The following is a 24,011-nucleotide window of genomic DNA, read 5'->3' as shown; positions in this document are numbered from 1 at the left end:
ATCAACCTGCCTTTGCTCACAGGAAATCTTCATAAAGGGGGCTGGGATACTGTTGAAACAGCTAAAGCAGGAAGGGGTTGGGGGCTGCAGTTCTTTCCGGCTGACTGAAAGGAAATTTGAAAACCTTTCTTCTCAGAACAAAACAAAATGCTGAAATTGTTCTTTTGCCTTTGTTTTTGTTTGATGATATGATTTACTTAACTGATTAGCTATTGTGCTGTCTGGTTATCTAAGCTGCTTCAGTGTAGGAACCTGTTTCTTTTTCTTTGAGTATCTTTATTCTTTATTTTCCTTTGCTGTCTCCTGACATTGAACACAAATCATTATTCAGTTTTTTCCTGGCTTTTCTTTCAGGCTAAAGCTTAACACCAAGAGACTGAAGGACAAATCTCTCTTTCCTTCTCTTCTGTCACCCTCTTTTAACCCTCTCTATTTCCTTCCCCCTCCCCCCACCCCCGTATTAGATTGGTGTCACAGAGACAGAATTCAGAGTAGAGGGAGGATCACATTTTCTCTCTCATTATTACAGCCTAGCCAGCAATTTTAGTATTAGACCCCCAAGAATTTAGTCTCTGTATCTTTCTTTTCCCGCTCCATCATTCAGTAATTGTGCTCTGTATGGAAAAGTTTTCTGGCTGGAGAATGAGTCTCCTTTCCCCCGGTGATGTGGCCGAGTGGTTGGATAGTAGCACGGAAGAGGAGAAGAGCCTTCTGTCGTTTCTGGGTACGGTAGGGCTCTGCTTGTTCTTTTAACCCTTTGTTGTCTGAACTTCTCTTACTTTGGGGAGTAGGACCCTGAATTTTCTAAAATCCACTTCTGTATTTTTAAAAGGGGGAAGAGGAATTAACAGAATATGTTTAAGTTGTTTGCTTTTCAAGTTTTATGTCTGTAGAAATAGTGCCATCAACATTGGCTATGAGAAATAAGAGACAGTTTGCCTGGCTTTAACAAAGAGTGCCAGCTCCATGCAAGCCTTACCATGTCATCTGGTCAGCTGTTCGTGGTATTTAGAGAACTTCTACTAGCCCAAATGTATTATTGTTTTACTATACCTTTCAATACAGTGATGATGAGGCTTGCTGCGTGAGAGTGGGAGGAGGCTTTGTGTGCAAGAAAAGCCAACATATGGATTGAGAAGTAGCTTTTATGCAAGGTTTAAAATATTTGGAATGTTCATATATAAGATTTTGACTGAGTATATAAAATAGGACACATGGACCAGCTATTACTTTAACTTTCCATTTACAGGTGCTTTCTAATAAATTTCTAAGTAAAGCAATTATTGGTTATGGAATTATTGATATAATAAACAAATTCCTAGGAAAGTTAGGTTGTAAATTCAATTGTATCTTAAGTTAATAGGAGAGCTTGATACTTATAAAAATCTTACTTGTGAATACTTTTGTTAGATTAATAATTGCCTTCAAATTTATCATTTTTATAAATTTGATTTATCCTATATTTCCTTAAATATACCTTTATTATAAATGGGCAGAATTTATGGTGTTCTAATTTATTACTCATAAATATTCTCTATGACCTATGAAAAGTCTTCTGCCATTCCAAAAGATATCTTATTTTACTCTCTTTTATTATATTTAGCATATAAGTTTCTGTTTTATTAATTCAATTATGTTTTCAATTTTAACATTCCATAAATGATTTCTTTTTTTATGCAGTTTAGATGTAAAGAGTCATCCTAATCAGGTTTTCTTTTTTTTTTTTTTGATTCTATAAAGACTCAGATACATATATTTAGATATTAATCCTATTCTTAATTTGTTTATCATAGCTTTGCTTATCTTGGGCATTTGGTGACTTTAAGAAATACATGTACCTCTTAACTCCTCATTTCTCTGAAGCTGCTCTAAGTCTACTTGCTTCACATTCCCTTCCCCCACACACATACAGAAATATCAATATCCCTGAGTAAAACCAACCACTTAGACCCTACTGCATCGTGGGCAAGAAAGGTAGTCATCACTAAAGATCTTTCCTTTGCTCTTGCATGATATTTTTTATGAATTTTAATTATCAATCCTCGAGATTAATTCATTTCTTTTTTTGGCTATTTCCCTACTATGCCTAAAAAGGATTTGATCAAATAAATAGAGATGGGCAAATAAAAAGTACTACAGTTTGTGCCCCCTCTCACCCACCCCCACTCGCATTCCCCTTTATCCACAGATGGGGATAATAAAGACAAAGGATGTTAGGACATACTTAGAAGAAAAGTGCAAATTCCTACAAATTATCCACCTAGTGGAAGGAAACCTGAGAATATATAATAGATAAAACACAGGTAAGTCAGAGTCATGATTCTGCTCAAGGGCTGTAACAAGAAGTTAGTTACTGAGTGAATAGAAGCTATGTATCCCGTGCTCTGCTGTGGCAGGGTTGAGCCCTGGATGTCAGCAAGTCTTAGTTTAGGGATTGAAGCTCAGTCCTGAGCACAGGTAGCAAACACCTCCATCTGTGGATAAATAGGAATTTACTAAACTCCAGAGGAACTAGGAGCAAACTCTCTTTGATATAGCTTGGAATAACTTGCAGTGAGTCATTTGCTAATGTAGTTACCATTGATGAGAACGTGCTTTTCCCAAGGAAGATGCCAAGAGAAAACAGTCTACTTTATGGTGAATCTAGGATAAGTGGAACTGAAAGGGACATTGAATCAGATAACCTATGCAATTGTGCTTTCTTTACCTAAGGAATTTTATGGCAGATATCCTTCTAGGAGAGGAGATGAAAGAAAAGCACTCAATGCTGGTTAGGCTTTACTAGTTCATCTTTGCACAATAGCCACTTAAGTGATGTTCAGGCCTTCCTATTAATTTAGTGCACTGCTGGTTTGATGAAATTTCATGAAACTGTGCCCTCTTCATTAGTCTATTTAAAAATTCCATGGCTCCCTCATCACCTATCAGATAAAACACCTTACTGTAGAACTTATTCTGGCCCTTCCACCTGACATTCCAGTATTCCTTTCGGCAGTGGTAGGTCAGAGGTAGGGAGGACCCTTCATTCCACCAAATTCATTAACTTTCTCTATCTTGGACAAGCACTGCCCTTTCCTACCTTTGCAGGTGCTGTTTCTTCTATCGGCAGTGTTCCTTCATCCAAACTGAACTTTCCAAGACCCTACCCCTATTTCAAATCTTGCTCATGAACAAGATACTGTGCTAGGTACTATGGCTGGATACAAAGAAGTATAAGATAGAGCTGCTTGTGAGAAGCATAGAGTTTGGTTGGGGAGAAAACATGAACTATGTACAATTAAGTGAGAAAAAATTAATGATAATTCAAGACAACAATGGAGAAAATAAAATAAGGCAGGACCTGATTGTGAGATGATTTATCCAGGCAAAAATTTCTTTGAGGATTTAAAGAAGGGAGACATCATTTTTGATTAGGAACACTGAAGGTTGCCTTATAGAGATAGAATTTAACCTGGATCTTAAATGATAGAATATATTTTTATGGAAATGGTGGAGTTTGCTGTATGAAGGGAGTGTCATGAGGAATATTAAATTATTTTCATGTCCGAAGAGTAAACTGATTTGAAAAGAATGGAAAGTTCATGTAAAGAAGTGGTAAGAGATAATACTTGAAGGATATTTGGTGGCTCACTGTTTAGGATCTTTCATGGCAGGCTAATTAGTGACAATTTTATCCTGAAAGCAGTTGAGAAGAATTAAAGATTCTTGAGCAAAAAAAAGATATGGTCAAAATAGTCTTTTAGGAAGACATATCTGAAAGTGTCACACTAGGGGAAGAGCCTAGAAGTGGTTAGACCTCTTTGAAAGCTATTACAGTAGTCCAGGTATGAAATAAGTGCCTCTGTTTTAAGATTTAACCCTCTATATTATAATTAGTTGTTTATTTATTATTAATCTAGATCGTGAATGCCTCCACAACAGGGGCTCAATCCTCTGTCTTTTCAGCACCCAGTACACTCCAGATGCACATGAATATTTGCACAGCTCAGATGAATAACTGAAATGAAAATATGGAGAGATTATAAAGGATCTATCAGCAGAATTGGTGACCGATTAGAGGAATGAGGAACAAAATGAATCAAAGACTGTTTGTGAAGTTAGAAGGCTGATGGTACTACTAACAGGAATAGAGAAGTTGGGAAAGGGAGCCAGATTTTAAGGGAAGAGGGTAATTTCTATTTAGATATATTGAGTTTGAGGTGACTAGTACACATCTGGATAGAAATATAGTTCTGATGATTGGAAATGAAGTCACAGGTAGAGAGCAGCATCTGGGAGCCATCTAGAGAAGAAAGATTGTTGAAGCATTTGTAGGTTATCTACTGTTGAGAGACTGTCAAGAAAAAGTGGAGAGCAGGGACTGAATCTTGAAGAACACCAAAGGTAGGGGTGGGGTGGGGTAGGGTAGAGAGGAAGAAGAGATACAGAACAATCCTAATGGAAAGATAGAAAAGGTCAACAGTGTGGTCAATAGTGTCATTGGTTACAAAAGCCCAAGAGAAGTCAGAAACTATTGTACACTGAATTAGACAATTGGGAGGCTTTTAATAACCTGTGAAGGTATCGATGCTATTTCATTCATTAGATTTAAGGGAGAAGAAATCAGATTTTATAATATTGAGAAAGACAGCAGATGGTGAGATAGTGAGAGCCAGGGTTAGGTCTCTGGTCTGGAGAAATCTGTGACTGATAGAAAGGAAAAGGTACCTTTTTTTAAAATTGGGGAGACGTGCATATTTTTAGGTGGAGGAGAGAACAAGATATTGAACTTACAAGAGAGGAGGATAACTGAGAGAACAAAAATCCTTTATGGTTTTGAGGGTGAGGGTGGGATTAAGGGCACACAATTAACCTTTTGAGGGGGAGAAGGGAGAAACTCATACAGGAATCAAAGATTCATGCAGAGATTTAGCCATAGAAAGTAGGAAAGATGAGGGAGATAATAGCCATTGTATTAATCTTATGGCATTTGTCTTATCCAGACTTTCATTGTAGTTAGTTATTTGTGTATCCATTTATGTTGTTATTTGTGTACCCATCCAGCACTCCCCTGCTACTGCAGGGTAGGGATCTTAATATTTGGCATTTTCCAGAATAGTAGTAAATAGGTGCTTAATTAATACTACTTAATAAGTACTTTTTTGAATGAATGAATGCTGTTCAGATACCCACAAGTTTGAGATTCAGCCATTTTCACAGTTATCTAAATTATTCTGGCAGATCTACCTTTTACTACTATTCTCTATTCTCATACCTACAAGTACCATTTAGGGTACATTGGTAGTGTTTGCAATTATTATTCAGCGCATTATAAATTGGTTTTCCAAATTCTAGAAAAAAAGAAAATACTTAACAAATATTTTGTACTCCTTTAAATTTCTAAACTGATATACATGAATTCATTTCATTAAGTCATTCAAGTAATAGGATAATTCTATAAAAGAGGAACATGATTTTTATAAAATCTAAATATATTTTTAGGTGTCTAAGTGACTCTACTAACTATAGTTAATAATTTAGCATTAGCAACTATTATCTGATTTTTTTTAATTACACCTAACATCGGTGGAAAGCATATTCAAAAATTAAAACTCTCATTTCTGGCAATATGTCAGACTAGATATCCTGAAAAATAATACGGAAACAACTAGAAATGTCATATTAGTGAAAATTTTATTTTATTTTTTTAATTGAAGTATAGTTGATTTACAATGTTGTGTTAATTTCTGCTGTACAGCAAAGTGATTCAGCTAGACATATATATACATTTTTTAATATTCTTTTCCATTATGGTTTATCACAGGATATTGAATATAGTTCTCTTTGCTATACAGTAGGACCTTGTTGTTTATCCATTCTGTATATAATAGCTTACATCTGCTAACCCCAACCTCCCACTCCATCACTCCCCCAAACCTCTCCCCCTTGGCAACCACAAGTCTGTTCTCTGTGTCCTGGAGTCTTTTGAAAGAAACATTTAAAACTAAATGGCTGAACTCTCCTCTCAGGAGGGAAAGGAAATTCCCAGGAAAAGAACAAAAGAAAAGAATTAAAAATCCAGGTAGTGAATTGCCCTGGGGACATTTGCCTGTCTCAGAATTCCAAAAAGTTAAGGTTTAATGGCCACAAGATAGGAGATAGATTTAGGGACCAAACAAAGAGAGGAATTAGAAGCGAAAGCCCCACCCCATTGTTCCCCACAGGACGGGGTTACTTGTAGAGTGAAAGTGGAAATTTAAAATCTGCTCACTGACAAAATTGATAAATCTTACTTAGCTTAGACTGGACTGATGGGGGAGGGAGGAAGATAAAAATCCCCTGAGAATTCATAACCACAGTTCTGATAAGGTAAATCAGAAATAGTGGACAACAATAATATGTCAGAGATAGGAAGGGGGTAATTGAAATTGAAGCATTTTAAGATCACTGAATTATTCAAGAGAAGGATAGAAATCAGGATTAGCTTTAGGCTTTAGGTACACGTGTTAAAAAATGTTAAGGACAACTATTAAAAGAATAAAAATACAGTGCATAATTTCAAAAACAGTAGAGGAGAAAATGAATTTTTAAAACTTGATCAATCTGAGAAAAGACAGAAAATCAGAAAAAAAGCATAGAAATAAAGTAAACAAAACACATGATAAAAATAAAATCCAACTATATCAGAAAACAATATATAAAAATGTTAAAAAGGTAAAGTATGTTAGACTCAATTTTTTAAAATGCTGTGAATAAGAGAGACATAAGCAGGACTTCCCTATGATCCAGTGGTTAAGACTTTGCACTTCCCCTGCAGGGGGCACAGGTTCCATCCCTGGTCAGGGAGCTAAGATCCTATGCCATGTGGTGTGGCCAAAAAAAGAGACACACACACAAGGACCCAAGAGGGTTAAAAGTAAAAGTTTTGGTGGTAGGAGAGGGATAAATTAGGGGCTGGGATTAACATATACACACTACTGTGTATAAAATAGGTAACCAACAAGGACTACTCAATATTATGTAGTAACCTAGAAGGGAAAATAATTTTTAAAAAGAATATATATATGTATGTATAACTGAATCACTGTGCTGTACACCTGAAACTTACATGATATTGTAAATCAACTATACTTCAATAAAAAAATAAATAAAATTTTAAAATATTTATTTCCTCCAAAAAAAAGAATAAAAGTTTTGGGAGAAGATATATCAGGCAAATACTAATTAAAAGGAAGCTATGCCATAGCCATTGAAAATGAAATCAAATGGATCTTTATGTCAGAAAGTGTTACTAGAAATAAAGGAGGTCCCTATGTAATGATAACATATAAAAATCACTAGAAAATTATAACAATCTTACATGCACTCAATAACAGAGCCTTAAAATTTATAAGGAAAAATCGACAGAAGTATAAGGAAAAATTGATAAATCTACAGTCCTATTTATAAAAATTAGTAAGGGTATAGAAGATATAAAAAACAAAATTAGCTTGAGTTAATGAACATGTATAGAATCCTGAATCCAACTTATATAGTCTTCTCAAGTACACATGGAATCTTTATGAAAACTGACAGTGGATTGGGGCATAAACAAATCTCAACAAATCAAATTCTTTATATCATACAAACGTATTCTCTTTTTTTTTAATCTTTCTTTCTTTCTTTCTTTTTTTCTTTCTTCCTTCCTTCCTTTATTTGGCTGTGTCAGGTCTTAGTTGTAGCATGCGGGGTCTTTTGTTGAGGCACGCAGGCTCTTCTTTTCGGTGCACGGGCTTCTCTCTAGGTGTGGCACAGGGGCTCCAGAGCACGTGGGCTCTCTGATTGTAGTGCACAGGCTCAGTAGTTGAGGTGGGCATGCTTAGTTGCCCCATGGCATGTGGGATCTTAGTTCCCTGACCAGGGATCGAACCTGTGTCCCTTGCATTGGAAGGTGGATTCTTAGCCACTGGACCACCAGGGAAGTCCCCCAAACATATTCTCTTGATCTAATGAACTAAGTCAGAAATTAGTACCAAAAAATTTACTCTTAAAATTTTTCTTTCTGGAAACTTTTAAAGTTACTTATTATAACTCTTTAGTCAAAGAAAAAACTAACAATGGAAATTATAGAATATTTAGAACTAAACATCCTGAAAATAGTACATATAAAAACTTGTAAAATATTGCTAAAATAGTTACTAAGTGAAACTTACAGCCCTAATCTTTTATATTGAAAAGGATAAAATTAAATGAGCCAATTAAGCATTCAGCTCAACAAGGCAGAAAAAGAAAGAATAGAACCAAAGAAAGTTTAGGGAAAGAAATAATGAAGATAACAGCAGATGATAATGAAATAGAAGACAGAAATTAAACATAATAGTATCAATAAAGCTAAGAGTTGTTTCTTAAAGAAGTCCAATGAAAATAGATAAAACTGGGCTTCCCTGGTGGCACAGTGGTTGAGAGTCCGCCTGCCGATGCAGGGGACACGGCTTTGTGCCCCGGTCCGGGAAGATCCCACATGCTGCGGAGCGGCTGGGCCCGTGAGCCATGGCCGCTGAACCTGCGCGTCTAGAGCCTCTGTTCCGCAATGGGAGACGCCACACAGTGAGAGGCCCGCATACCGGGAAAAAAAAAAAAAAAAAAAAGGATAAAACTGTCAAGATTTGACCAAGACAGAAGAAAAACCACAAATAAACAATGTTAGAAATGGGAAAAAGGACAAAATTACAGAAAATCAGAGACTTAAACAATAGACTATTGAAGAAATAGAAAATTGAAGAAAATGGACATTTTAAAGAAAGATATAACTTATTAAAATTGGCTACAGTAGGAATTAAAAAAATGTAAGTAGGGCTGCTACCTATAACCATTAAAGAAATTGAATCAATAATTTAAAATCTACCACCGATTGTGGTTTGATTTCTCATATAGCTTGACTTCTGAAAAAGAATAAATGCTGGATCACACTTGCATTAATATTTACATTCAGTGATAGTTCAGTTTTTCATTGCAAGTGAATAAATGGTATCTAAATTGAAAAAAAAAAATGGTAAGAACCATGCTAAAACCTAAGCATGGCAATTCATATTGAACCCCACAGGTGGTCATAGTTACCTTAGAGTTTTTAAGTATTACATCCTTTGTTGAGGGGATATCCTTAGAAAAGGAAAAAAAAAAAAAGGAAATTCTTTCAAAATTTGTCCTTATAGGGATATGCAAGTAAAAAACTAAAGGAAATCAAGGTGAACAGATATCTCAAGAAAATAGAAGTTAATAAGAAAATATCAAGACATAAACCTGATTAATTTATGTTTAATTGTGCTTCTTAATAAAACCTGAAAATTTGTGAATCTTTAAATAGAATGATGCATAGAAGGAAAAACTTAATCTCCCATGAAACTTCTTTATCAAAATCTCAATTATAGTGGAAGATTCAATTTAATAGACATAAAATGAGTGATTCTTAAACTTGATTAGTGATACACTTTAATGCCATATGTGAATTAGAAATAACTAGAAAATTTATTAATAATTTTATTATGAATTAAGTTGAACCATATGAAATTGCTGATATTTTTCCATTTTAACATACAAAAAAAAATGGCAATTCTATACAATCACATGTGTTTATTAAAGGAAAAAAAATGGTGACCAGACTATGCTGAACTATTTTTTAGTTGTTTAGTTAAAATTTATTTGTTACCAATTATCTTTTATTCTGTTTCAGTATTCCCTGCGAGACAAGCAAGAATGGGTGCAAATGGTTTATGGAAACATTGTGGGAGAAATACTTAAAATTCAGAGAATTTTATTTATTAAAATTTATTTTATTTGAAAATTTAGACAGGGTCACCACTGTTCAAATCTTGCAGTGCAAGACCTGAATTCACGTAGTTTGGCATCCAAAACTAGAGAACATATAATCAAGTAATGTGAACTTATACAAATATATTACTTGGAAATCAAAGAAATGTGAATAATTAGGCCTGGTTTTATGGAAGCAGATGAATTGAAATTGGTATTGAAGGTTACCTAAGATTTGGCAGATAGGTGAAAACCATTAGCAAAGACAGACACAGAGGAATTAATATGGCCCGTTTAAGATCAGAGATCATCTGACTAAGGCAATTTGTTGGAAAGTGTTGGCAGAAAAGAGTGACTCTGTAAGGTGGGGGCTAGGTGATATTTTTTCAATGCCTGATTGTCTATCTTTAAGATTTCTGGGAAGGTAATTACATTAAGAAAGTACTGTTTGAGGGAGATTAATCTGGTAATGGTAAGCAGGATAGCTTTAAGCAGAGAGAGACAGGAGTCAGTGAGATTAGTTAGGAGGGTCCTGCCGTAATCTACATGAGAAAATACAAAATCCTGGACTAGAGTGGTATATGGTAGTGGAAATAAAGAGAACAAAATGAAGTCAACGTTCAAAGAGAGACTTGACAGTGTTTGGTGGCTAAAGGGGTACCAATCAACATTACAGGCTTCTCCCGTTTCTGCTACTTTCACTAGTAAATGAGGTCCACTGTAAAGATTTTTTGTTTTTTGTGCAGCGCCGCATGCATATTTGGTCCTCAGTAAATGATTAAGTTCTCATCTTTATTAGAGGCTTAAATATTTCTATGTTTTCAATACTTTCAATGCTTTCTATTAATGTCTATTTTGGAATAAAACCCAAATTAGTCTTAAAAGACCCTGGCATAATCAAGGATCAGATCTTTTGAAAAAAGATTTTAGAGATGAACAGTGAAATTATGTATGAATAAATCAGATTTACCCAGAATTATATTTGAAACATACTAATAAAGTCAGTTATAGAAAAAGTTTAGATAAAGGTCTTAGAGCATCTCTGTAAATTAGAAGATCTGTTGTCTTCCAGAGTTGAAGACAAAATATTATTCACCAAAATGAAGCTATGAGATTAAGAAAATCTCATAAATAACTAGATTGAAATGTTCAAAACAGTAACTTTATGCTGACCAATGCTTTTTATCTATTTTTGTCTCATAGAATTGGCCTAAGTAGTTATCTTTCCACTTAGGTGTACTGAAGATTGCTTTATGAGGATAGAAGGGCAGGTTTTCTTTTTTTTTTTAAGACTGTTCTTTTAGAGCAGTTTTAGGTTCACAGCAAAATTAAGAGAAAGTTACAGAGATTTTCCTGTGTACCCTTGTCCCCACAAATGCATAGTCTCCCCCCATTATCAGTACCCCCACCAGAGTAATATATTTGTTACAGTCGATGAACTTACACTAACACATCATAATCACCCCAAGTACATAGTACAGTAGGACTCATTCTTAATGTTGTATATTTTGTGGGTTTGGACAAATGTGTAATGACATGTACCCACCCTTACAGTATCATACATAATATTTTCACTGCCCTAAAAACCTTTGTGCTCTGCTTATTCAACCATCCCCCTAAGGGTGGGTTATTTTTTGGAGGGTTTTTTGTCACTTTTTAATTCAAGGAATCAGTGGTAGATATTCTTTATAGCTTAATTCCTATTTTGTTCAAATTTTTTCACCATTACGTTAAGCAAGTAACTTTTCTCCTTCTTCACCACATTGCCTCACCCCTCTTTGTTTCTTGATTATAATGTTCTTAATAGCATTAGCATTCCAGGATTGAGAGTTTTCTTTGATGGGGTTTTGTTTGCAGTAAATTATCCCCCAAAGAGTATGATTTAATTCTCTTTAAAATATGAAGAATCATGTGCACTTGTTAAAGTTCTTTGAGTTATTTTTAGGAAGAAGTAAGAAAATTGAAGTCTCCATGATTGTTTACCTTATTTTTCTTCATTACAATCCATTATACAAAACACAAGGAGAACAGGATAGCATGCGTGGTGATTAAAAGTATAGCCTCTAGGGCTTCCCTGGTGGCGCAGTGGTTGAGAGTCCGCCTGCCGATGCAGGGGACACGGGTTCGTGCCCCGGTCCGGGAAGATCCCACATGCCGCGGAGCGGCTGGGCCCGTGAGCCATGGCCGCTGAGCCTGCGCGTCCGGAGCCTGTGCTCCGCAACGGGAGAGGCCCCAACAGTAAGAGACCCGCGTATCGCAAAAAAAAAAAAAAAAAAAGTATAGCCTCTAGATTCAGATTGCATGGGTTCTAATTCTGATTCTGCCCTTTACCAGCCCTGCAAACATGGGCAGAGTAATAGAACATCTTGCTTCCTCATCTGTAAAACGGGGGCGATAATTCCAATTCCAGAGAATTGTGAGGATTGAAGAGAAAATTAATATAAAACACTTAGCATGTAATAAGGAATAAAAATGTTAGTTTGGTGTTGCAGTTATCCTTGTTATACTTTTATTATTACTACTAAGATCCCTGGTTGTTATCACTAAGAACCATAGATACGCTTTGTATTTGAAAATTAAGATAACCATATAAATATCCATAAACTGTGTCTTTCCAGTTGACAGTGAAAAGTGTTCTCTATCATCTCATCCAGTATAATCATGTGAAACCCTAAGTTGAAGAAATGGAATACTTGCTTGACCAGAGAGAAATCTGTTCTCCTACTATATTAACAAGAAGAATTTTTAAAAAATAATAATAGGGAATAAATTTGTTGAAGTAAAGAAAAGGTGGGGGAGACTAGCTGCCTTTACTTTCTGAGAATTCACCACATTTCTGTACTTAGCACCAATTTGTATGTATTGAAATGTGTCTAGGGCATGCAAACTTGAAAGGACTGCTTGTTTGAGTGAAGTACTGCAGTCTAAGTGATACAAATTGGATGAATTAAAGTGGCTCTGGGGATTTGTACTCCAGAGGAGCTGAATGGTAGTGACTGTCAGTGCCTCAGCTTTACAGCAGTAAAAGTGAGATACAGCAGAAAATGTCCTACTGAAAATCAGGTGGTGAAGTCTATAAAACACCCAGGTGCTATGTTGTTAGCAACTATATAAATGCAGGATGTAATTTTCTCCTCTTTGCTCTTGTCACTTTTCCTTTATAAAATTCTTCTCTACCTTCATCTTTAAGCTCTCATTACCTTTAAGGGATCCTCCAACAAAAAGTATGAAACGTCATGAAGCCTTTTTTTTTCTTTCATGTTTGCCATTTGTTATTAAAGGCCCTCTTGATAAAGAGGTACAAACCCATTTCCTAATACTATTCCTTCCTTCCTATTCTGTTCCTTAAGTGTCTTCTGTGCCTCCTGTGGAAGAAGCATTCTCCTAATTTAGAATTCACAGCATGGAGAAATAAGTTATTTGCTTATTAACTCATTCATTAATAACTTGAGCCATGGACTTATCACATCCTATTTTGTCATCATTTTTGCAATATAAGGGAAAATAGATGATAGCGAAGTGGATTCATTCACAGCAACACTATACACATTGAAATTCCAGTGACTTGAATGGGTGACCAAACATTCTGGTGTGTATTTAATTTTTTATCATGCTTTGTTGAAATGTTTTTGATTTTTGAAAAGGTTTTTGAAGTGAACTAAAGAATTTCCTTTTGATAACAATAGAGAACTTGTTTCCTAAATATAATGTCAAAAATATTAATGGGACCTGTGAATAATTATAATTGACAGAGCATTCACATTCATTGATGTTTTATAATTCTATACACAAAATTACTAGGAATTGGCTTGGATTGCTATTAATGTGAAGTATTTAGACATACTGTATATGCCATCTGACTGCATCTGTGAACATGTAATGTTTTTCTGGTCTGTCATAACTAGAGAATTTTGCTGTAAGGAGGATATTTTGGTTCCTTACATCATTGTCTACCAAATCGAAACTTTATAAATATCTTTCTTCGGTCTGTTTATCATTTGTTTTGAATTTTCTGAAATTACTTTCGCATTGGTAAGGTTATTCTCTTCTTTAGATTTTGCCTCCACCTTCATCTAAGAGAGTAATAAATTGCTACTACCTCAGGGGCTACCACAAGAACTAAGTAAGAGATACTAGACCCAGTGGTTAGCACATAACAAGCATTTAACATTAACTCAAATTATCATAAAAATAGAAAAATATTTCTGCCTTAGACAAATTATTCACAAAAGAGGTACTTAAATAATTTTGAAGTACATCTTTTTCTCCTAAAAAAACGTATTTTTGAATCATCTCCTCTACTTCAAAACAAAACCATTGTAACTTACTCTAAGTAATAGACATTATCAGAATTCATGACAGTTTTAGCTATGTTGTTTATGTTAAGTATATGCATGTATGACATGACAGTATATGAGATTTGGTTAAATGTGACTGAACAAAAAGTAAATATAGTTGATATTTATAGATATTTTATCATAATGACATTACATAATAGATACTTTTCTCATTTATTTGTAGAGGCTTTTAGAACCTAACCCTCAGTTAATATAAGCATTTTCCTTACTCTCTTTCCAAGCATAATAATATTCTAGAATCATTTCAATCACATTCATTATTCAAAATCCTAAAAAAAAAAAAAAAAAATTAAGAAAGTGCCAGTAAGTGTCTCTCCATAGTATTTCTTTGTGACTTGTACCTTTGGATGAAGTGCATTTCACCAGGTGGTTTTTCTTTCAGAGTAAAAAGCCAAGTCCTTATGTGTAGGCCTACAAAGCCTACATGATCTGAGCACGCCTGCCCTAATTCCTCTTAGGCCTTCTGCTATTATTTGTCCCCACTTACCGACAGCAGCCCCACTGGCCTCCCAGCTGCACTTTACCCTAGAAGCTCTGTATTGTTCTCCCTCTGTCTGCAGCCTCCCTCCCTGATAAATCTACAAGCCTGACCTCTTCACTTCCTTAAGTATTGGCTCTCACTCACCTTCTCAATGCATCTATCTACCTATTCACTATAGTTACTGTAGTGAAATTATTGTTCCTACTCATCTCCCTTTCTCTGTCCTCTTCTTTTTCCCTCCCTGAAACACCATTTGTTACATTGACTTCATTATAAATAAACTAAAGGCCATGAACACACTATTAGGTCTGAAAGGCAGAATTGAGTTCTGTTTGTCAGATAGGCACATCTTCCACCAAAAGTGCCTTTGCCCTTATAATTATCTAGTTGTCAATTACTTTGCCACACTTTTAAAACAAAGCACACTGACATAGAAGAAAATGTGTATTTTGAGGAAATGACATTGTAATAATGTATTTTGGATTTAGAGAGCCCCATTCTTCCAAAAAGCTAATTTTGGGTCAAAGCATATAAACTGATTCATCTTGTCTTCATCTCTGGTTGGTCTGAATAACCCAGTTTATTAATACAGACCAGAGCAGGAAAGGTTGAAATGGCTTACACGTAATCACACAGATAGTTGGTAGAGCTGCTAAGAAAAGCACCCAGATGTTCTCTTTGTTCAATACATCATCCTATGTGGAGCTGTATTGGAGGTTATCTCTCATTATTATAAGTTGTCACCTCATCTCAGTTCATACCCAATGGCAAAGGAAATGAAGAGATAAATTTAAAACTTAACTGGACTTTTTATAACTTTTTTTGCCTTTCAATCTGAAGATGAAAAATATTATTTTTAGAGGGTGAGAAAGTGAACAAATTAGTTTTAGACCTTTATCTACCGAAACAATATCATATGCCTCTTGTCTTAGAGAGAGAGCATATTTTAAAATGACTATAATTTAATACTGTGACTATGAAAAGAATATTAATTTTTACAGCAAGTGAAAATAATGCAGTAGTATGTAGAATGGGCCGGGTAGGATAGAAAGCTGTCTAATTTTGGTCTACTGGGACTGGTATAGATTTTCCATCCAAATCAGCAGAAATGTAGCTTTAAGAGCATAGTAGCAGCTTTCCTTTTTGCTTGAAGCTTTAAAGTCAAAGGTAGCTGGACGAGTTTAACATGCAGGCCAGCCTGTGACTAATCCAGCAAGTTGTTAATTCTGCTCTTCCTGATGCTGCTCCCCTGTTTCTAAGTGGTCATTAGTTCTTTGGGTATATGTTCTTCTCTCAGCTTTCAAATAGTTATGAATCTTCTGAAAACTAAGCAACCCTAACATTCAAAGACATCAGCAGATAAGTTGCACTGATGTGAGGGCTGGGAAAGTCAAGAAGTGTAGACTTCCTCCTCTTATCATTAGTTGATTTAGCTTATTTTGTTTCCTGGCTTTTCCCTCTTTAATGGCAGTTGTTCAAACTTCAAAAATAATTTAATTTCTTCTTTTTGAACCCAGTGACATTCTTTTTTTTTTTTTTTTTTTTTTTTTTTTGCGGTACACGGGCCTCTCACTATTGTGACCTCTCCCGTTGCGGAGCACAGGCTCCAGACGTGCAGGCTCAGTGGCCATGGCTCACGGGCCTAGCCGCTCTGCGGCATGTGGGATCTTCCCGGACCGGAGCACGAACCCGTGTCCCCTGCATCAGCAGGCGGACTCTCAACCACTGCGCCACCAGGAAAGCCCCCAGTGACACTCTTTAAGCTACATCAGAGTTGTGATTTTTTTTTTCATGATACAGAAAGAGAATCTAAAGATAAGTATAACAAAGAACATATTGTTAGGGTTTGAAATGTGGTTGCTCATTATAGCCAAAATAATTTCAAATAGCTAAAAGCACTGAAATATATTTACGTAATGAGTTCATATGCCTGAAAACTAAAATTAGATGTTTGGAAGACAGTAAGGAGATAAGTTTCTTTTCCTTCCTTAGCCAGAACATTGCAAATTAAGGAAAACTGTTTACTAGATCATTTTATCCTTGCTAATGGAACTTATTTTTCTCCCAATATGGTTTCTCCATCAATTATTCAGAGATTAAAATATATTATATTATAATATTCAATCTCATGTATCTTCTAATGATCAGTAATTATCAGACGAAAGATGAGATCTCCTTCTACCTTCAACAGCCCCTATCCCCACCTGCCTGCCCCCCATATAGAATTGCCTGACTTAGATAATCACCCTTTAAAGTCATCTTCCTGGAGTCTGAAGGTCTTGTTGTTCAGTGTGCTCTGACAAACTGATTTGTTTAAATTCAGTGCTTTGTGCCATTCCTATGAATTTTAATTATAGTACCATTTTTTAGAAATGTGCAGTAGAATTCATGTGTGCCTAATTCTGAAAATGGCTTTGTACATTAAGGCTCATTTAACCACAGATGGTTAGAGAGAAGTTGAGAGGCAGTTATTGGTCATAATTTTAAAACACAGTAATAGCATGGAACTTCCTTGTACTGCACGCATTTAAGATGCTGTGTTGTCAACCTCTCGGTCATTAGGCATGTTGCGATTTGGCTTATGTCTTACTGGTCAGGATGTCACAGTGAAGAAATGTTTAGTCACGGAAGAAAATCAGTGTCCAGCACGCAAAGATAGTAATAGGGTAAGCACTCCCAACTGGATTTTCATAGGAGGGATTGATTTGTGTGTATTACTGGGTCTGTGTAAAATGGTGTCCTTTTGGCACTAGATGAATATAAATTTCAGGAAATGTTTTTTCTTCTGCAGATTAGTGTAATACTGTGAAATTTGCTGTAACTGAGGGGAGGCAGTGGTTGGGCGTCTGCTAATAGCCTGAAAGTAACTAATGAGGATGTGCAGTCGGAACAATTGATTGAATAGCTGCAGTCCTGTGTGTTGCTTTCTCGCTTGCTCTCTCTGCAAGCTGTAGAGAGGGAGGGGGAAGAGCAAGACACAGGGAGGGAGCGAGAAAAAACGCTTTCTCTTAAGTGGAAGTAGCACGGATCCCAGGGGCCAGGAGGCCAGAAATGGAAGTTTAAACTGCATCTATCTTTTAAAGGGAGAACAGCAGGAATCAAAATGTCAGTCTCCGGAGTCACGATTTACTCCTTATTTTTTAAGATCTGGAAGATAACACAGAATACTCTTTTTAGGATGTGTTTTTTTTTTCCCTTGTCCATGTTGAGATTATCTAATGTTATCTGAGAAGCTGGATTCCTATGTCTGTCAGTTGAAGTGGAGATGGGAAGCAGTTGTGATAAAGGTATAATATGTATATATCTATCATCTGTGTGTGCGTGTTTATGTGCATATATATATGCATATATATGTATATCACTCTATAAAAATTTTTAATGTAACCTTAATATAGTGTATAGTAATTAAATTGGAGAATACCACATCATCTGCAAAATCTGAAGCTTGTTAGGTCAGTTTGAACAGATTTAGGATTCCAGAGTAAGATCTTAGTGAGGTCATATTGCCAGAACAAGGAGAAGCTGATCTATTTTTATATCAGCATAGGCATATATGTTATTTTATCCTAGCAGCAGCTTTTAGTCTTCTCATGGACCTTTGGCTGCAGGCTAGTGAATCATCTTATCTGCACAGAACTGAACTTTGACCTTTGTGCAGACACCATCAAATCATGTTCACTAGGCAAAATTTGTTCACAAGAATATGAAAAAATTTCACTGGATTATATTAACTCCTATATTGCTGACATAGAGAAGTAGATTCATATACTGAGATGCAAATATTAAGTGAACTTAGAGATATTAAACATAGCTCAGAGGAAATTACTTTTTATATGTGCATAAAGATATAAGCTGTCACAGTAAAGCAGATTCTTAACAGTGACCAAGTCTCCCTAGTGTCTCAATAATATCTCTTTAGAGATAAAGAAACAAATTATGTAGAGATAGAATGTAATGTATCTTTAAAGCAGACTGATTTTTTGTGAGAAAAAAATCAATAATTTTACAGGTTAGCGAAAGATCCTAAATTTGGGTTTTTTATGATGTTCTTTTTTTCTTTTCCAGAGGTGCCAGCAGAAAGGTCCCCCCGCAGACGGAGTATCTCAGGGACCAGTACATCAGAGAAACCCAACTCTATGGATACTGCAAATACCTCACCCTTCAAAGTACCAGTAAGTGTTTCTTTTCTCTAAAAGATTACTTTACTTTTCTCCTTTCTTTTTAGAGTTAGAGACAGTTGCTAAGAAATCAAAACATTTTGTTCTTCAAGAATTTCTTTATCAAGTTACTAACTAAAACCTATCACAATTTTATGAAGATGCTGGTAGGAATTTTTTTTTTTTAAAGGACGGCGTATAGTGTTTTTAGTGATGGAGCCTAAGCAGAGAATGGTGAGACTCATAAAGTTGCAGAGCAGAAAATCAGAAAATTAGATTAGAAAATTAGACAGTTGTGAGTTCTAATCCTGAAACCTGGTCTATGCTTTGCTTAAGCCATCTTTTAGATGACTATATAAGTGCTTAAGAAATACCCTGGAAGAAATATTCCAGTTAAAAATACTCCTTAAACTGACTAGGCAGTACTGAGAATCAATATTAAATATGAAGGAACGCTGAGATGGAAAGTCTGTAAGTGATCAGGTCAGGTGACTACCAGTTGCAATTTGGACCTCTTTGATATAACTTGGAGTAGCCTAGATTTTAATTCATCCATTTTCTTTGTTTATTGAATAAGAAATATACTTACTTTCTATTCATATCATTTTATTAAAATTAATTACTTTTAAACTTGAAAAGAATTACATCCGTGAAGTTAGTCATTATTATAGGTACACTGGAAATCAGTATAAAGTAGAAATAGCCTTTTCTATTGGGAAAAAAAGGATTTTTTTTCTTTTAATTCAGCCAAGTTAATACGTTGTGTTCTTTATTCCAATACAAGTTTTTAAAGTTAGGATGACCTTTTAAGTAGAACTGGTATTTTGAGATATAAAGCTGGCATTCACTTGTAAATTAACCAAAGTGAATGTTTTATTTTACATTAATCCTGAGAAGCAAGATTTCCCCTTGTTATATCTAGGTGCCTTGTAGAGTTTGTGAATATCTATTATTGTGACACCTTTCAAATTTTTACAAATCTTCTCATTTTTAAAGACCACAAGCAAGTGTTGGATTAATATTCTAACCAAATCGTGACAGGAGTTTTAAAATACTGGATTTCATGCCTTTTACTAAATTTCTTTATTCTAATAGACATAACTATCTATTTAAAATTTGTTTTCATGAATGAAAAAAGCATCTTTTCTCTCCCTTCCCCTTCTTATTTTCCTGATGAAACCAATCAAATATAGTGAAACTAACTATCTATATAAAGAGTTTGGTGAAAAGGTTTGAGTTAGAATTTGAATTTTTACTACTGTCATGCTAGAATAGAATGGTGAATACTTAATTTTTTTTTTTTTTCAACATCAGTAGCTGAAGAAGAATATTCCTCTGCAATGTGGTAACTTTGAAATACTTCCTATATTGAATCTGAAGTTCATGACTGGCCTTTTAAAATTTGAATTAATTAGAAATAACAATTTTCATTTATATTTAAACAATAAATTGACAGCTAATTTAAGGTTTACCTTAATAATAAGGCTAATTATTTTTGAGTAAAAGTAATAAACCAATGGTGCATATACATGAAAACTAGCACTACTCACAGACCACTTACTCAGGGATCGAACCCAGGTCCCGGCAGTGAGAACGCTGAGTCCTAAGCACTGGACCGCCAGGGAATTCCCTCATTTGTTATTCTTTTTACAATCTCGGCCACGTCATGGATTTAGAAATACTGAGGGAAAGAAGGGTCCCCTGATTAGCAAATTGCAGTCACAAAGCCCATGCACTTAGCTCTCTAGTAGAATTTAGCCATTCATAAGCCTTCATCTAGACAATTGTTTGGAAAAATAACCATGCAAACACACTGACTGCAATTTTTTTTTAATGGCAAAAAAAAAAATGTCAGTGAGTAGAGGGAGGAGGCAGAGAAAATGAAAAACAAGGAGTCATAAAAACAATCTGAATTCATTTAGGATAAAGGCAGATAGCCTTATACTTATTGATAGTCCTTAAGGGTACCATCGTATTACAGGATGGATGGTGCATAGTGTAGTAATTGACATTGATAATAATAGTCCTGAATCATCAAGGAAAAGTGAGATTATATTGTTTGTACCAGGCTGTTTTTTAAAACTGGAAACTGTGTAATATTGTGTGATATATATCCATTGAGAATATTTAAAATCTTAAAGATATGTGAAGCTTTATAAAAATTGCTATTCCGAAAAATCTAGTTTGTGAAGTTCCTCACTCCTTGATAATGCTAGATAAATAATTTATATTCTTTTAAGAGAAACCAAAATATGCTGGCTAAATGAGGCACTGCAGTACTTGGATGTCTGTGGAAGTACATTGTATTTTTTAAATCTCCATATGATACCAATAGCTAATGTGACTTACATCACTTAAATGTATTGCCAGAAGAAGTATGTCTAGTTTCAGATCAACACAAAATATTTTTGTAATAAATATCACAAAAGACTTTCTGAATATGGGAAAGCAGTACAAAAAGGAACCTAACTGAGATACTTAACTTTTAGTTACTTATATAGTACCTCAAAGATCATTTTCATGTTAACTTTATGAAGGGGCAGGGGTGAGATTTAAGCACAAGTACTTGTAGTTCAAAGACTCAGGTGTCTTTGCTGTGGTGAACAGCAGGTTCACTACCCATCAGGAGGACCCAAAAAGGAGCTAGTTGTGGACTCTCCAAAAGGGCCTTATTCTTCCTAGATCTATTTTCAGGCTTCCTGAGGGCAGATGAAATAGATTTTTAACAAGTCTTGATGGAAATTCTTGACAGTGACACACTTAATGAATGCTTACTTTGGGCAAAGTATTGGTGATTCACCAATTGATATTGATGAGACTATTGATGCTTTCTTGGCACTCTACTTGGTACTGGGGAAACAGAAATGAACACAACAGAATTTCCATACAAGAGAACTTATAGTCTAGTAGCAAGAGACAGAAAAATGACCAGATTCGTAAGGAGGTAGATGAGCATGGTGACACTGGTTTTTAACAATGCACTGTGTAAGCTAAGGCTTTGTCAAGGAGCCAGTATTTCAGCTGCGTTTCAAAGGCTGAATGAAAATAGTTGAGAGGGGAAGGAGAGTATTCCATCTTGAGGGAATAGCATTTTGGAAAGACACACTTCATAAGGTGACTCACGCTTCAAGGGAATATGGGAAAGCATTTCCTGCTTTTCGAGGCAGGAATTGAAAAGCCTGTAGGCAAAAATGGCTAGAGAGAGGATGGAGAGGTAGGTTGGGGCAAGACTGTGAGCGGGTTTGTTTGTCAAGCTTAACTAAATTTTGCTGGCCACTAAAGCATTAAAGATTGGTTTAATTGAAATATTTGTCTTCGCTTAAAAGCTAAACCAAGTTATATAAATACTGGGACATACTGGTAAATTACTTGACTCTAACCTAAGTGACTCTTCTTGCTATTACTATCTGAACTCAGGGTGATAGGTAAGGGGCTATCATTCAATAGGCCAGTCCAGCACCCACCCCTGGCTATCAGCTGACACTGCTTGTAGTTCTAGAATAGTGGTTAGCCTTTGAGAGATCCCCAGAAGCCAATGGATAAGAGTTGTTTGTATCCTGCTGACTGCTGCTAGATAAGGCAGAAAGGATATATATCTTTGTATATCTTCCTTATTCCCCCAAACTTATATTTTCTAAACTTAAAATGGGTAACTAGTAAGTAGTATATTCATGTATATTCCTTACTTAGTCTAATCCATCTTTATGCAGATAGACAGCAGAGTCAATAAGTTTAAAAATAAGAATGTAAGAAATGAAACAAGGAAGTCATAGCCACTGAACCTATAGGTTAAGTTAAGGTCTCAGCTTTTGGGAATGTTTAAATGTATTTGTACTTATAGCTAATCATAGGCATAAGAAAAGCAGAGATCTGCAGGGTAGTTATTCAGTTCTTCCTCCACTCTGATTCCATATCTCTTCACCTTAATTCCAATTGCAGTTATTTGTTTGTAGGTCTGTGTGCCTCATTAGACAATAAATATCTCTTCTACTTAACTTTTTTTTTAAATTGGAGTATAGTTGCTTTACAATGTTGTGGTAGTTTCTACTGTACAGCAAAATGAATCAGCTATACGTATACATATATCCCCTCTTTTTTGGGTTTCCTTCCCATTTAGGTCACCGCAGAGCATTGAGTAGAGTCATCTTTGTAGCTACCCCAATGTCTAACGACAGAGCCTTGCATATAGGAAACACTCAACAAGTAGTTGTTGAGTGGATAAAATATAAATGAGTTATCTAAGAACCTGAATCAAGTGACTATGTTTCACACTTACTCTCTTGGTATTACAGATGATGTCTCTAGTCAAGTGGATTACTAAACCATTTAATAACTACTAAGAGATCATTTGGAGTAAAGGAGGGCACCTGCGCAAAATAGTTACCTTTTTTTTTTTCTCTTCAACAAAGAGAGATCTTAATTTATATTTGGAATCCAGGGCTATGGTATTTTATGTATGTAGTATATACTCTTTCTACTTAGGTTGGGAAGTGAAACTAGGTAGGATTCTTTATTTAATGATTTATCTCTGTGGATATTTCTTTGAACAATTTAGGTGTCAGATATACGTATAAGCTGGCAATGTTTTTGCAGATTTGAATTTTGACTATTACATTCTTCAAGAACAATTTTAGTCATTTGAATAGTTTTTTGCCTCTTTTTAAAGATACTATTTTTCATTTTTTTCTTTAACATCCTGCTAGACTTTTTGCCTTTGTCATATTTGTGTTTTGAACACAAATAAAATATCCATTGTATGTTTTATATATTGTTAAAACTATATATAAAACTATATTTTAAAATAAAATATCCATTGTATGTTTTATATATTGTTAAAACTCCATTTAAATGATGTTACAAGAGTGACTGGAAAGGAATGAGTAAACTAATGAAAAGTTATCCAGGTACTTAAATTTAATTCAGAAAGGGAATATGCTAACATCTTGTAATTGTATATATTTGTTTCACATTGCCTGAGTTTTTGCGACAGGCTTCTTTCTTTAATATTCTATTTATAAAGTGACTATTGATATTTATGATTTTTGTATCACTTCTCCTTAGACGTTGCCATCAATTTAGCTTTGGCTGAAAGAAAGCTGCTGTGTACTGGGCCAGGTGCTTCGCTTAGTGTTTTCATTTCCATAACACAATGGTCTGAGTTGGCCTTCCCTGTGAATGTAACACAATGCAGTCACAGCTGCTTCATTTATATTAGCCTTGAGCTTGGCTCTGAAAGAATTCAGGCACTAA

The 24,011-nt window shown here is 35.2% G+C and overlaps 1 protein-coding gene and 1 long non-coding RNA gene across 13 annotated transcripts in view; both read left to right on the top strand.

The window, feature by feature from the left end:
- The window catches only part of RASAL2 (RAS protein activator like 2), a 382,318-nt gene that overhangs the window by 272,354 nt on the left and 85,953 nt on the right, over positions 1-24,011 (top strand). For 11 of the 12 annotated variants that reach the window (XM_033428154.2, XM_033428151.2, XM_033428152.2 and 8 more), the window contains one exon: positions 18,670-18,776. In XM_033428154.2, the coding sequence (XP_033284045.1) occupies positions 18,670-18,776 (107 nt within the window). Of the gene's footprint in view, positions 1-622; positions 725-18,669; positions 18,777-24,011 lie in introns of those variants that run through there. The other variant, XM_049700874.1, reaches the window with a different exon arrangement.
- On the top strand, positions 1,717-12,000 carry LOC125961921 (uncharacterized). Its single transcript, XR_007473037.1, has 2 exons — positions 1,717-4,383; positions 9,689-12,000. It is a non-coding gene; the product is annotated as an uncharacterized LOC125961921 (long non-coding RNA).

The sequence above is a fragment of the Orcinus orca genome, chromosome 1 (genome assembly GCF_937001465.1).
Source record: "Orcinus orca chromosome 1, mOrcOrc1.1, whole genome shotgun sequence".
In the NCBI taxonomy this organism is placed as follows: Eukaryota; Metazoa; Chordata; class Mammalia; order Artiodactyla; family Delphinidae; genus Orcinus; species Orcinus orca.
This window is presented reverse-complemented; position numbering and strand designations above follow the sequence as displayed.